The following is a 15225-nucleotide window of genomic DNA, read 5'->3' as shown; positions in this document are numbered from 1 at the left end:
GGAAGGGTCACCAATCCTGGAGTTCATTAGAAGCAATACACTGCTCAGAAACAACAGGTGATGGGAGCTACAATATCACATAAGATATATTTAGGAGGGATAACAAAAAGCAAAACATCATAGTATCAATTTCTTACCCCTACCCTGCTCCCTCCTCCCATGTTGTCCCTAATCACACAACATCAGCACTTTCAAGTCCAAAGCCACCTGAAGCAGTCTCAGATAACCACTTACAGGCAAAGTAAGCTCAGCCTTCAATGGCCATGACACTGCCATCTGCAAAACACATTTTGTTATTCAACCACTAAGCTATGGCAAGGTTTGTTGTCATCCCAAAGTAAATAAAATTTTGTGCTTGAAGCAAAGATAACAGCATCAGACAGAGCAACACTCAAGGCACACAAGCTTCTCTTGACAGCCTTTTGTTCTGTCCTGACCTGCAAAAGCTGCCCCACTAAGTCCAGCTATTTTCCATCACTTTTTGATGGGGGGGGGGGGGGGGGGGGGGGGGAGAAGTCAGCAACAGTGCACTATCTTGTATTTACTTGGTACTCTACATACTCTTGTTACCCATCTCAGCAGCAGCACCATGGAGCAGCACTATTACAGCCAATCAACAGGATTTCAAACCCTGCTGTGGTCAGGCAAGCAGGCAGCATATTTTAGGCTCTTTCCTAAACACTAATTACATTTCCCCTTCTTACAGAAAAAAACAGAACATGGTCCTTCCTGTTATTCAGCAGGTCTCATGCTATTCTGAACCTCAACATCGCAAGGGGGGTGGGGGGAGCTGAAATCTGTTTACAGATGGGGACTGTGGCCACAATATTGACTAACGATTTCAAGCAAGAAGGCCTCTCTACTTCCACAGTTCAGTTTTAAAAAGCATGTCAGACAGCCAAAACCCTGCCACAGATCAAGAAAAGTGAAATACAGTCACTTAACCTAAAAGCTTTCCTCTCTTCAGAAGAGAAAAGTGTCAGATTCAGACTGCAGATTTCGTCCTGAGCCCTGCTTTGCAGCAGCTTCTCATGCAACTCATTTACTGTGCAGGGCAAGTGTTCTGCAGGTGTGTTTGTGGGGCCTCTCCTGTGCAGGGCAACATGCACAGAAACAAGGGAACATCATATCTGTCTCTTCTCTTAGATGCAAAGACAAGAGAAAGCACTGTCTCCATACACAAACACACTTAGGGTATTTCTATTGCAAGCTCACACCGAACCAAGGGAACACAGGCCCAGATTCCAGGACTGAAGCTACAGGAGACTGCTACGATAGGCTCAGCTTACTGCATTAAAAAAACCATCAAAGCCTCAGTCATTAGTTTCTGCTTCAAAATCATGATCTGACCTACAATGCCTTTCTTAAGGATGATAAAGGATGACTGGTTTTGATTTAGAGAAGTTCTTAACCTCAGACAAGCTCAATGTTTTCAAGAGATGGCAACACTGCAAATCTGAAGCTCTTATAAACCCATTCCCACGCCTGGTAACAGAAGCTGCTATTAAAAAAAAAAAAAAAAAAAAAAAGAGAGAGTCCGACTTTGCTTATACTCCTCATTTGAAAATCAGTTCTGAAAATCCAGCCTGGGCTATAAGTGATGAACATGCAAACACCTGACCCTGAGCCATTCTGGAAAATATCTCATGCACCAATTCTGTAAAGAAAGGAAGAAGGACCGAGATAAACCCAGTTCACTCTAAAAGGGCTCATTCATTTAGTCAAAAGAGACGTACTCAATGACTGAAGTTTGAAGGGGACTTTAAATAATAAAGCTGCTGGCCAGTCTTAGCAAGAGCTTGATCTTTGACAAGATGAGGCGAGCAAAGCACATTCCATTTTCAGCATGTCTTAAACAGTCAGTAACGGAAACACTCGGCAGTAAAGTTCCCTCCCATTCCTGTCCAAGCACCTACTGCGCACCACAGAAATCCTGGAGAATTCCTAGAGTGTTACAACATCTGTATTATCAATCCAGCACTTCAGAGCTAGGTTCCAATTCACGATGCAAGTTCCCAGTCACCCTCACAACAAACACAAAAAGTACCTGGAGCAAAAGCAAAACATCAGACTAGACTGTGCACAAAGAGCTTTGCTTACCTGCACTTTCCCCAAGGCAGAACTGAACTGTTCTTCAGCAGCGGCCTGGAGAGTCCTTGCAATGGTAAGCGCATCGCCGCCAAGGAGCACCTGCCGAAGCTGTCCTGCTTGGGTTTCTAGGACTGCTTTACTAAGCTTGGTCAAGCCTCTCACGACCATGATGGCATCACCCGCCATGACTGATCTCTTTCTGTGCTGAAAGATGGAGGAGAAAAAAAAAAAAAAAAAAAAAGAGGTCAAGGAACAAGTTTGCAACCAGTTTCAAGTCACCTAAGGGCCAGTGGCATATCCCAGACAATCTCTTTCCGCTTTGGCAACCAGCCACCATGGGAACTTGTTTGCAGCTCAGATAGCACAGAGGCCAGCTTGAATGACAGCTAGTTAGCTGACCTAACCAGGCAAAGCGAGAACTCTCCTTACGACTGTTCATGAGTTAGGATAATGTTCCAGGACTCCACAGAAACATCCAAGTTACCGTTAACCAGGGGAAGCAAAGAGACATAAATGTCAGTAACACTGCAAAGGTGGTCTTGATTTATTCTAAACGTTTAAAAAGGACCAAAAACATTAGCATTTGACCTCTGATCATTATCAGGCCCTGGAACACATTCTCAGTGCCTGATCTCAGGGATGAAGTGCGCTGACAACTGTCACATCCCTCTCCTGCCCTGAAGCTATGCCTATGCCTGCTAGTTTTACATAGCCGAATTTTTTCACCCCCACATCAATGAGTAAGCTCTGTCTGTCCTCCAAGCGCTGTCTGCTAAGCCCTCAAGTTCTAGCTTACTCTGCTGCTTTTAATTGGAATCTTAGGTACGCTCACAACACCTACCTACCACAGCATTTGCTAAGTACTGCACTACAGTGCTAAACTTCTCAGTCCCCCTTCCTGTTCAAGAGGCATTCCATGCGAGATTCATACCAGTTTGTGCAATGTCAGTGTTTTCAAATACTGACCGGGCACTGTAGGATGCAGGACAGAGCGTATCTGAGAAGAACAAGTTCCACCAACTCTTTTGTCTCAGCCTAGAAACAAGCTCAAGCTCAGGGCACCGGCTCTCCTACACCACTGTGGTTCACGTGAATGAAAAAATCAGGAGTGGCCAGGGTGTCAAAACCATTTTGCAAGGGAGATTTTCACCTGCTTATTTCACTCCTCTCCCCCACCTTTACAGCACAGTCAGGGCCACAGTTCCAGGGCTGGCTCAGGTGCATGTCCTCCCACCTTTACTGACGCAGAAGATGGAGACGTACAGTCGGCACAAGACGCTGCCTAAGGTTCAACCTTAACCATAGAACATCCTCTGTGATTATCTGCAGAAAAAAAATTTCTGGCTGCTGTAGGTACCAAGCACTACTAAGGCCACATAATTTATTTCCCTGGTATGTACACAGGCACCAATTCACTCTTGGACAACAAACTGTCAACATCCACATATGTGCAACTGTAATGTTAATACACTGAAGCAGTATAAGGGATCCCGAGCCAGCAGTACGCATGGGGTTACGCCCTGCTGCAGACCACAAGCAATTGGATCCAGCTACCTGCTCGGGAAACACAAAGCCTGTCTCAAACACGTCTGCTCTATCAGTCACACAAGAGAAGTACGGACTGCTCTAGCTAAATTTCTGGCTAAGCTCAAAATCTTGCCGCAATCACACAGGAGATGCATGGATTACTACAGCTGAAATTCAGAAACACCTTGTTATGCAAATGCAGGGTAAAACCTGGTTTCTGCAGCATTCATTCAACAACTGTTAATCGGTGATCAAAATCAGGAACAACCGCTGCAGCCAGGAAGCGAGTATTATACCTTACACACCGTAAGTGCGGTTGTTGGAAGGACAGCCAAGTGTTCCCAACGAATCTGGGCTTAATTGCTCAGCTGTAAAAATAAAAATCAAGCTTATGCAGGTCATTACTCTGTGGTTATCTTTACAAGACCATATGCTCCAGAACTGTAAGAAGTGTTGCTTCTGTATCTCTCCAGAGTTTAACAGCTAGGGTTGGTTTTAATTTTGTATAACACACTGTTAAACTTGAACGCTGCCTGTCAGGTAAGGAAATGCACTCCATCAACAAGAGGTGGTTTTCCCCACCCTCCACATCTTCACACTGGAAATTTCCACATGGATCTCACTGAAAGCATTTGCAGCCAGTCCCTGCAACTCAGAGCCAGGCAAAGGAACCAAACAACAACACGGTACTGTCCGAGCTGAAATGAGATCGTTCAAAGGTTGCCGCCACTAAGAAATAAAGTGCTTTTGTAGTTGCAAGATTAGAAGGACAGGAAAGCCTGAATACGAGCAGTTTATTTCTTCCCTCCCAAGAAGGGCAACAAAAAGGTAATGCAATACAGATCAGCGTACACTTGGACAACATACACAAAACCATCCACGTTCAGCATGGATTCTTTCTAACCAACAACACTAAAACCACATTCTCCTTTCACCCAAAAACAGCTGAAGGATTTATCTGGAAGTGACAGTTATTATATGCTAAGTGTGCATTAAAAAAAAATCTTCCAACAAAATTTCAGGGTAGCTATTGCAACCACAAATGGAAAACATACACTGCACAATGTACGCTCAACCCCCCATTCCTAAATAGATCAAAAAAGTGAAAAGGACTAAACGCCCTTTACAGGCTATAAAAGACAGCAACAGGCACGCTGCTGCCGATATCCTTCTGAATTCCATGCCATCACCCCCTCTGCACAGTGGGTATGATCACCTAGGTACCACCCAAGTGGTTCGTTACCTCAGCAGCATCAGCAGCCTGCTCCTGGGCAGCGCTGCCGAAGGACAGGCTATCGCAACACGCCGTTCACCCCAGCACCTTGCTGAAATACAGGCGCCTCCGCAGCAAACACAAGCCTACAGGCAACTGACTTGCTGTTTTCAACGATCCTTCGGATATTCTGCAGGTACCTCAGACCCAAATGGAAACCACTGTGCAAGCACAACAGGAAGGCATGGCTCAGTAAGGACTTCAGAGGCCAGACCCAAGCAGAGTCACCAATAAAGCCTGAAAAGGAGAAACGTATTTTCAGAAGCAAGACCATACTCCTGCTTTGTAACAGAATTGTATCTGTAAGCCATCTCCTTCCGTTTCCTCATCTTCTGTACACCAAGTCCTCGCCTTTAACAAAGCCCGGTCAGCAAAAAGCAGAGGAAACAAAAATAACTATACTGCAATGATTAATCCTTTGGCAATAGGCATCAGGAGCAAGAAGACATTCAGGTAATGTCTGTATCCATCATGAAGCAATATGAAGGTGGAGCTAAGAAGTGCAATGAGAACTGAACTGATACTGGAAGCATTTTCTTCAAGTGGAAAGAATCCCAGGTTATCTCGTTATGACCCTACATTTAGCAGGACATGTTGGTTAATTATCCTGGGGAGGACACGGAAAGCAGAGACTAACGAGACTATACCAACCAGAAGGGGAAAGCACAAAAGAAAATATATGCTAGATAATTAAGAAGGGAAAAGACTACACAGAAAAATTAACCAAGAACTAGTGGAATTGCCTTTTTTCTAAATTGGAAGAGATCAAGCACAAGCAAGGACATGAGACAAGAAAATTGAAAAACAGAAGAAGTACGCACTTCCAAGGAGAAGACTGGTACACGTCCCCAACACCACACTCACATTAATACCCAGTGCAGACAGGAGGCAAGGAATTCCTCCTCCCGCCCAGAAAGTTCTAGTCACACCATACTAAATGAATAAACGGCAGAAGCAATCGCTATCAAAAACAGATTTAAGGAGCTGTTTAAAACAGAATGTACAAAGTCTGTATCACATTCGACTCGTCTCCTGAGGACTCGGTATCTGGCGCTAGCAAAGTAGGGCACCTCCTGCACAGAGCATGGACAAGGTGGTCATGTCTACACACGCTGTCAGAGTGCCTGCTAACCTGGATGGAAGAGGGTTGACAGGTGTCAATCACAACCTATTTTCCAAGAACAGGCAGGGTCACAGTTTTTGCCTAATAAACTTTTCACAATCGAATGAATCTCTGGAAAACAGCCACACCTTCCAGCACGAGGAGGCTACAGCCAAGCGATCCTCGCACACCAGACAAGGTCCACACGGCAGGCAGAGGGGCTGTTACAGGTCAGATGCCACACCGGTGGGTAAACCGTCTCCTGACATTGCACTAGATTTTGAACTCTGCTGTAATGACAAAAGTAAATCAATGCCTGGGATGATCCTACGTGCAATGGCCACCTGCCTCACAAGCCACTGTCCTCTACTGACTAACTGCAGCACGTTACCTCCCTTCTTCAACACACCAGACTACTGGACTGAAGGTTTAAAGCCTATCGGAGGCCAGTAACAGAAACACAAAGCCTGAGAACAGGCAGCAGGTATATTCTTGTATTTGTACTGTTTTCAAACCACATTCCTCCATTCATTCCCCTTCTTTTCACACGCTAACGTGTGCTCCTACAGACACACACACCAGCCTCCGACCTCGTGCTTTTTTCCAGATGCTGTACAGTCAAAAACCCTAACTCAGGTATACACATACACGTGCGTGCACACACACACAGACGACAGATCAAGTTTAAATACAAGGAGACTTCATAATCATAGAGAAATATACCAGATATATTTCTGAAAGTTTTCTGTGCCTGGCAACAACACAGCCTCTTTCAATGTAAGGGAATTAATTCTACCATCAACAGTTTGCTACTCACCCAAGACACAGACTCATCTACTGTTGAATAGTTTAAAATCAAAAAAAACAAAACCAAAAAAAAAAAAAAAAACAACCCCAAAACCACTAAACCTCCAACAGTTTCACAGTAGCCCACGTTCCCCCTCTCAGGTCTGTAGAAGTTTTAGCTGCCTTCTTTATCTCCAACTTTTCTTTTAAATAAATGAGACAAAAATGAAAAATACTAGCCTAGACAGGTAGTAAGGCAGATAATTAAATATCAGGCTTCCAAAGGAAACTTAGACAGTTTCTATGCCTTCCCCAGCTTCCTATTATCCATTATCACAATCACTGTTATCTCAGTTGTATCTAAACAAGGACTATAAGCCTGGAATCTGTGTTATAGCCACCCACACCATCAGAGTGAGTGTGGCAACAGTATTAAATAAAAATAATAAACACCACAAACAAGATATAGACGACTAGGTACTCAGCACACTTGTTCCATGGCTATAAACCAGCAGTGGACTAACTTGAAAATAAGTATTATTCATTAAGCTGTTCTGTAACTGATCTTTTACAGATTTTTCCGTTTCTTTTTATGTGTGTTGCCATACCAACCCTTTCATGTGATCCTTTCACTCATGGCCTTTTTCAGTTCCGTCACACACCTCCCCACCAGCTCCCTTTATACCACATTTCCAGGCCCCCGCCTGGACATATTTTCATTAGCTGGACTCCTTGGGTTGCAGCTGACCCAAATCTTAACCATGCAGGGCACAGAAACTACATTTTTAAAGGACAAAGTTGCCATCATCCTTTAAATCAAACTGGAAATCTACCTTGCTTACCTCTCATTATTCCCCCTCCCCACGTCTCCTGCACACTCCAGCTCCAAAATAAATGTCTTTAAAGATCTGACCTAAAACAAAACTAAGAACTCAAATACAGGAGTCTTGCCCCATAGCTTTGACTCACGCCTCCTTAAACCTCATTAGTCTCTGAAAGCTGCTTTAAAACTCTCCTTGCACAAAGCAGTTTGCCAATGCCATTTAAAACAAACACCCCTGAAGGGCAGGCGGAACTTGTTTACTTTCTGATCATTATAATAGCAGTACACGAACTGATAAACATGGGCTGCTTGGCAGACAAATCCATCTTTCCACCACAATTTAGAAGGCCTAGCAGTCATTTTTGGCGAACGACAGCTAGTTCAAAACCCAGTACGAACAATTTTCCCCATAAACGGCTTGACATGCAATGTAAGAGTGAAAAGAATGCTTGGACGCTTTAAAAGTAAGCACAGTCTGCTTTATTTTAGGCAGAGATACATCAACGCAAAGTGAACGCTCTGGACCGACGGCTCTATTTACTTCTTTCTGGACAATGTCTGGGGACATGCGGAAGCGTAGTCACAGCCCACGTGGCTGGAATTAACAGAGCCTCTTTCTACCCTGGCCACAGATCGAGAAATAATTCACCCTCAATTAAGATCCTAGTGGGAGAGCTTGTTCCCTCATTACAGGCCACTTCCCCTGCTGATACTTCTGGATTCAACACACTAATAAATTCTGTCCCGGGCGCGTGCTGCCTCCCATTACACTGAGGTAGATCCGACCCAATCGCTGTGATTTTAACACTACCACTCACCCGCTTTCCCCCCGCCCCCCCAAGAATGAATTCTGTGCCTTCTGCTGAGAAATAAGTATTTGTAAGTCAAGGGACAAAACATGTGCCATTTACCTCGTTTGCAGGCCTTTAAAATGTACTATTTGGGCAACAAAGATCTGGACTGTTGGGCCAATCTGGAGCTGTATTAATACCTAACATCCTACCTTTATATTACCTGTGTTACCAAGAAGAAAGCGAGGAAGAAAGAAAGAGGACAAGGAAAACTGAAGACTTATTTTGTTTGTGCAGAGCCATTGCAACGCATCCCCTATGTGGCTCAAAAGCCATGAATAATTCTGATAAATTCTGTGACTAAAGTTACTTCCCATGCATGTGGCTCTTTCATCCTGCAACAAGGACAATAGAATATTAAAATCAAAATGGAGCGTGACCACAAAACACACAGATTAACATCAGATTCAGGCAGATGTCATATTTGAAGCATATATTTGCGAAACAGAACTACTACAAGCTGAATCTACACCTCTATTTGGTTTCATGGCAAGCTTCCACAAAAGCACAGTTCCCTAGTTCCAAGTCATCCCCCTGTCAGTGTTAACATACAGTATCACGTTAAAAGACAAATCCCCCACGTCCATATGGAACGACTCTAATCAGTGGTATTTATAAAAAGGTTACACTACAGCTGGGCTGATCAAATCCAAACATTGCGCTTCAAACAGAAACAAAACTTTACAAACATCTCCTCCCAGGTTTGCAGAGCAGCTCTAGGCTCTCACAGAGCCGCTTCACCAGCTGCAGCAGAAGGGACCACCTAAGCTCAGCTCCCCTTCCGACACACGGGGAGCCAGTCCCTGCCTGACGCACCGCTCCCCAGCGCTGAGCTCTGGCCAGAGAACCAACAAGAGCTCCCCACCGGTCTCAGGCTCCGAACTAGAATACAAAGTATAAGTGAGAGAGGTTATCAGCTTGCAGTTAATTTTTTTTTGGCATACACTGCTACGTTGTAATTGTTTTTATTGGAAGTTTTCACTTTCTGAAAGCACACCGAGTCCAATTTGGGAATTGGAAACCAATAAAAAGCTATGCCTCACAAACAAGCACAGATTATTTTAGACTCAAATACACCATTACTTATGACAAAATTCTTGAGAAAAACAGCAGCTCTTCCTCTTGCATTTAAACACACATCACTCTTCACTCATAGATTTCAAAAAGCTAAAGAAAGGGGACTGGTATCAAAGCTGTCTACTTTAGAGGGAGAAGAACAAGTAATCTACCCAAAGTTAGACCGCACATCAGTGATGGAGTTGGGAGCAGATTCACAGGTCTCTCCAGAGCACTCTGATCCTTACAGCACACAGCCTACACCTAACTGTCCTTTAAATATCCACCCCTACAGAGCAAAACGAAACAAGGATTTGCTGACCATCTTCGCAGTGTATCGTTAACAGTCATATCTAAACGATTAAATGCCACACCAGCAGTGGTTTCTAGCCAGAACCTTTCTCACTATAAGCTTCTGGAAAACTAGACACACCCTGTAACCGTACTCCACATCTGTATTCCTCAGGTGTGAGAAGATATTTTGTTTGTACACCGGGACAGAACCGTGCACGCTACGTCTTGAGTCACTGCACTACAAAGCCAGCAAGAGGTACCCCGTGCATGTCTCTCCGGTGGCATACACACCCCCTCTGCTCACAGGGCAAACACAACCCTCCTGTTATCACCGGGAACAACAAGCCAAGAACCCCAGCCTCCTGCTATTGATCCTGCAGGCGTACATGTCCATACAGATCCCATGCCTTTCAACCTTGCCCTCGAAGCTAGGGTTAAGTTCAAATTTAGTAACTTACAACACATCCCTGTCTATTCATAGCCCCCTTACATACTGGTGTCCTAGCTATGGCAGCTTTCTTTTTTCTTACTGTGCCAAAACCTCCCTGTAAGAAGAGGACCACAGGAGAAAAAAAAAAAAAAAAAAAAAAGACTACTTCAAGAAGACATAAACTGATCTCTGTGCTGGAGGGGAACACAGTCTATCAGAACCTACAGCTCCTGCATTACAGCTCTGCCACAGTCCTCAAACAAGTTACTCGTGTCAGTTCCTACTCACCACACGTAGATATTTTTGACCCTAGGGTAAATAAGAGCAATGAGCTTTATATTTCTCACAACTTACTACTAAACTTAATCTGCAAGCTCTCATACATGACACAGAATCTGTGATCTGCAGTTATTCATGCTCTCTGTATAGATTTTATGAAATCATATTCTATATAACACAGAATCAACATATTGCTTTTCCAAACTAGAAGAGCCAAAGTTTTAAGCAGCTTTTATACAAGCGTCTTTGAAAACCCCAAACCTCCCAGAGCGACTTCTGAATGACCATGCTCCACAAAGCTTTGCTATGCAACACAATTCTAGGCTTTACCGATTTAAGAAAAGTTCTCTAAAAGAAACACTCGATCCACTTACAGCTTACTGCCCAGTCATTCTCCCTTCCATTTCTTTCCTAGTCTTGATTATTCTCTTAATGAGCACTTCGACTGTACCAAACTAAGACGAGGATTTCATACTCCCGAATGGCACAATCCAGATGGCAGAAAAGCTGTGATGCTTCAGAACACCTCAAGCCCTTTTATAGGGCATTTGCTCAGCACATCCAGAAATACCAAGGTGTGCAACTGGTGAAAAAGAAGACACAAACAGCAACAGAAGAGCTACATAGAGATCTAATCTACACACAAGACCAGGACAAACTGCAGAGGCAAAACAAACACAATAAGAGAACATTGTAAATGGAAGGTATTGCCTGCATAGCACAAACAAGCTCTAGGACCACCTAGGCCACAAGCAGATCTTCTTCTGGGGTGTCTCTACATAGAGAATCTACACAGCCTTTAAGAAACAGACCTAGCCTTATGCAGTTTCCAGAAAAACACCAACTTATTTTTAAACTCTCTACACGCGTGTAGATTTGTTTAAGCAGGCATATAAATCTGTAAAGTTTCTAGAAGCCAACTCCACGGATTGACAGCTAAGTTTTTCAGAGCAACTAGCGTTATTTTCTGCACTGTCAGAAGCATATAGAACACTTCAGATACTGAATAACTGTGAGTGTAAGATGCTTCATTTAGCTTTACACCTCTACCGACTGACAAAAAGCAAAGGCTGTTAAAATAAGGTGCAGAAATACAACTGCGCAAAGAAAGGGCAAAACTTCTGCATTTTGCTATTTCTCACCAGCTTAGTTTGGTTTAACTCTGCCATCTACGGGGGGGGGGCAGGGGGAGGGCGGGGCAGGTAGCAAAGCAAGCGGCATCTAAAAAAAATGGAGAGCATCTTTGAATCGAGAGATAGGCACGTTTCAATAAAATGAGCTTTCACTGCTGGGTGGGAAAGGGGGCACTGACTGAACGCCCTCCCTCAAACCACTGTGCTTTACTGTTAGTTTGCGTTTGGGCTCCACAGGCGAGTGACTTCATTTCTTCTGCAGGTACTGAAGGAAAGCACGCGCTCCCAGAGCGGGCAGCGCTTCGAGCACTTCTGTAGCCCAAGCGGAGAGAGAAGCTACTCTTCCCCTCGAGATGCTCCACCCCAGAGCACACAGCTCAGTAAGGCAAAAAGCCTCCTCTTCCAGACTCCTTCCTTAAACAGTTTGAGAGGAAGAAAGCCAGCAGACCTACACACACACGTGAGACAGGATACCTCAATACTGCTTCAGACTCGCTACCTCCATCCTAAGCTGGACTGGTCACCCATCAGTACAGACACATGTAAGGAATAAGAGAAATGCTTATTCATGCATCAAAAGCTGAGTCCCGAGACGCGTTTTGCAAGCCAGCTACACCACGCACACTGACACGCAGGATGAAAGACCACGAGACACATGCAATGCTAGCATCCTAGTTAAAACATTTTTTAAAAGGCACAAATACAGGAAAAACAATCTCTAGCATCCTTGTTCGAACAATTTAAAAAAAAACCCACACAGCAAAACCAAACAAATCTTTACCTACAAAAAAAGTCTGTCACCAACCAACCAGTTTAGCATGAAGGAAATGAGAAAGCGGGAATTCAGCTACTGTCCCTCTTCCCTCTCAGCTTCCAGAAAAAATAATATAAGCTGACAAACAGGGCATGAAACAACAGACCACCACTTGCCTGTAAAAGGACTACTGGAGGACTAGAAGCCAAAAAAAGTTCTATTCTTGCTTCATGGATGCAATATGAGCTATTATTAACCTGCTCTAAATATCACAAATTAAATAACCAGAGCTGCACGGCATAGCCCAGAATTCTCCTTGACAGCAACGAAAGAAGGTGATCAACACTCCGAGTGTAAACATGTAAGGAAATTCTCCACATCTTCTGACCTTTTCTTCTACTTATCGCACCTCTTTAAGAGGGAGACACTGTCAAAGCACAGCAGGTCACCTGTTTTTTCTCTCCTCTTGACTAAGCCCGGACAACACACAACTGCTTATTCTGAGCGTATCTTATTCAAGGTTACCAAGGTCATTGCTAACCGACAGCAAAGAACAAGCACTTACAAAATACAGAAATAAGCCTCCTGGTCTAACAGCAAGCAGACTGACAAGCACACGAATCACAGCTAAACTTTTCCTTCTGATGACATGTGAAAGAGACAAGTTCTCGTTACATGGCAGAGAAATGCAAGACCACCAATATCCTGTTTAAATACTGATCTGCCTTTAACTCGGAGCGATTTCTGAGTCCCTTCAGAAGTCTTTTACTGAGCTACTATTGACTTTGGCCAGCACCCTTCTGCACCCAGTGCAAAGGATTGTTTTGCATGTGCTCAAAGAACACACCCCACTTCAGCAATCTAATTTCAAGACAAGCAACTCAGAAAATAAAGTTCATAAGTTGTTTAAATACTTTCAGAAAAACAACACTTTACGGTATTGAAAGAAGAATCTTTTATCTCCTCTCATATTTTTCTTCACTTAAACACTAAGGAAAAAAAGTTTGCTTCTTTTTTATTACGAGCAGCTTTATAACTTCTTCATTTTCCATAACGCTGACCGCAAGGTTTGGATTTTCACTGCACGGAGGGAATGCAGAGTAGCAGTTCCCCCCCTACGTTCCTGCTGGGTGGGCCACGACTGCGTCGGGGTATCAGAAATAGCGTTACTACGTAAGACACAGTTCTGCAGAAATGGGGACGGTCAGTAACTACGAACGCAAGATTATAGTAGCCAAACTTCGACACCTATACTTATTTCCAGTAGTTTGCTCAGCACCCGTTTAAAACTAAGCAGCTCCCCGTTAATTCCTGATCACTTTGTTACAAGAGCTCTACAAGCCCGTTAGCTCGGGAAAAGCAAGCTGATTTCCTCGGGCACCTGACCAACGCCGGGTGTCTCACGGTTCCCCCCCCCCCCCCCATTTCAGCCACCAGCAAGCTCCACGCAGCCACCAGACTCCCTCCGCGCCCACCTCCGGGCGGACGCACGGAACGCTGCCGGCGAGCAGCGGGGCTCCCAGCCGGGGCAGCCCGGGGAGCCGCCCCGAACTGCGCCCAGAACCCCCCGGGCACCCGCTGGTCCCCCCTCCGACGGCGCGGAGCCCGCCCGCGGACCCCACCGCTGCGCCAGGCCCGGATCGCGGGCCCCGGGCAACCGGGCACGGAGAGCGCCCGCGGCCTCCGCCAGCCACGGCCTCGGCAAGGGCACGGCGAAGGCCACGGCACCGGCTGCCTTCTGGCCGGCTCCGGCCCCGGGGGGCTCGGGCAGCCGCTGGCACGCTGCCGCCATTGCCCGCCGGACCCCGCACACGTCCCCACGCCGGGGGCTGGCGACCCGGCCGAGCGACCCCCGGGACGAGGGGCCCCTCTCCGCGCCGGGAACAGGCGCGCTCCCCGCGACAGCACCTCCGCCACCGTCCTCCCTCCCCGCACCGCTCCGCCGCGCCGCACTACCGGGTCCCCCGCGGTCGCTTCCCCTCCACCACTATGGCCGCTCCCCGTACCCCGGCCTGCAAGCCCGGACCGGCACAGCCTGACGACCACCGCCGCCGCCTCGCCTGGCCTGGCTTCGCCGCCGCCTCGCCTGGCCTTGCCTTGCCTTGTTTTGTCTCGTCTCACCTGCCCGACCCGCCACCGCCGTCCCCCGCTCTACTCCGCGCCCGCTGCCCGGGCCCGCACGCTTGTTTACCGCCCCGGCCGCCCCCGGCCGAGGCCCCGCCTCGCGCCCCGCCCCCGCGGCGCTCCCATTGGTGGCTCCGCGGGCCCCGCCCCGCACCGCGGCGCCACCGCCGCCCGGGAGCGTGCCGAGCCCGTGCGCACCGCGTCCCCGCCAATGGCAGGAGGGCTCGGGCGGGGCGCCGGCCAATGAGGGCCGGGGAGGGGGCCGGGAGGACGCGCGCGGCGGCTGCAGGGGGACGTGAGGCCCGTGAGGTCCGTGCGGCGGCGGCCGTCGGGCGGGGGGGGAGGCGGCGAGGCGAGGCGTGAGGTGCGTGTGTGGCGGGCGGGGAGGCCGGGCGGGCGGGCGGCGCTCGGGGACACGCCGGCGTCGCGGGGGCGGGGGGCCGGCAGCCCTGGCACTGCCGCCCCCTGGTAGCCGTCCGCCGGCCCCCTCCGGCCCGGGGGGCCCTCCCGTAACAAAGGGGTCCGGGGGTGTCTGGCGGGGCGGCCCCTGGCCGGGCGGGGGAGGGCGGGTCCCTCGGCGGGAAGGGATGCGGGCAGGCAGCGCTCGCAACCCGCTCCTCAGGAGGGCTCGGGGGGGAAGGGGAGGGGTGTCACCGCTCGTACCCCGCGCCTCAGGAGGGCCCGGGGGGGAAGGGGGGGGGG

General features: G+C 47.4%; 1 protein-coding gene across 4 annotated transcripts in view; it reads right to left on the bottom strand.

The window, feature by feature from the left end:
- The window catches only part of COQ8A (coenzyme Q8A), a 48505-nt gene extending 33897 nt beyond the window's left edge, over window positions 1-14608 (bottom strand). The window contains exons 1-2 of one of the 4 annotated variants that reach the window (XM_075413121.1): window positions 14521-14608; window positions 2101-2295 (exon numbers count right to left, since the gene is read on the bottom strand). In XM_075413121.1, coding sequence (XP_075269236.1) covers window positions 2101-2277 — 177 coding nt within the window. In that variant the 5' untranslated portion in view covers window positions 2278-2295; window positions 14521-14608. Of the gene's footprint in view, window positions 1-2100; window positions 2296-12426; window positions 12526-14405; window positions 14499-14520 lie in introns of those variants that run through there. The other 3 variants (XM_075413124.1, XM_075413123.1, XM_075413122.1) reach the window with 3 other exon arrangements.
- Between the last annotated feature and the right edge of the window lie 617 nt (window positions 14609-15225).

Source organism: Opisthocomus hoazin, chromosome 2 (genome assembly GCF_030867145.1).
Source record: "Opisthocomus hoazin isolate bOpiHoa1 chromosome 2, bOpiHoa1.hap1, whole genome shotgun sequence".
NCBI lineage: Eukaryota > Metazoa > Chordata > Aves > Opisthocomiformes > Opisthocomidae > Opisthocomus > Opisthocomus hoazin.
Note: the sequence above shows the minus strand (reverse complement) of the source record. Positions and strands in the feature narration are given on the sequence as shown.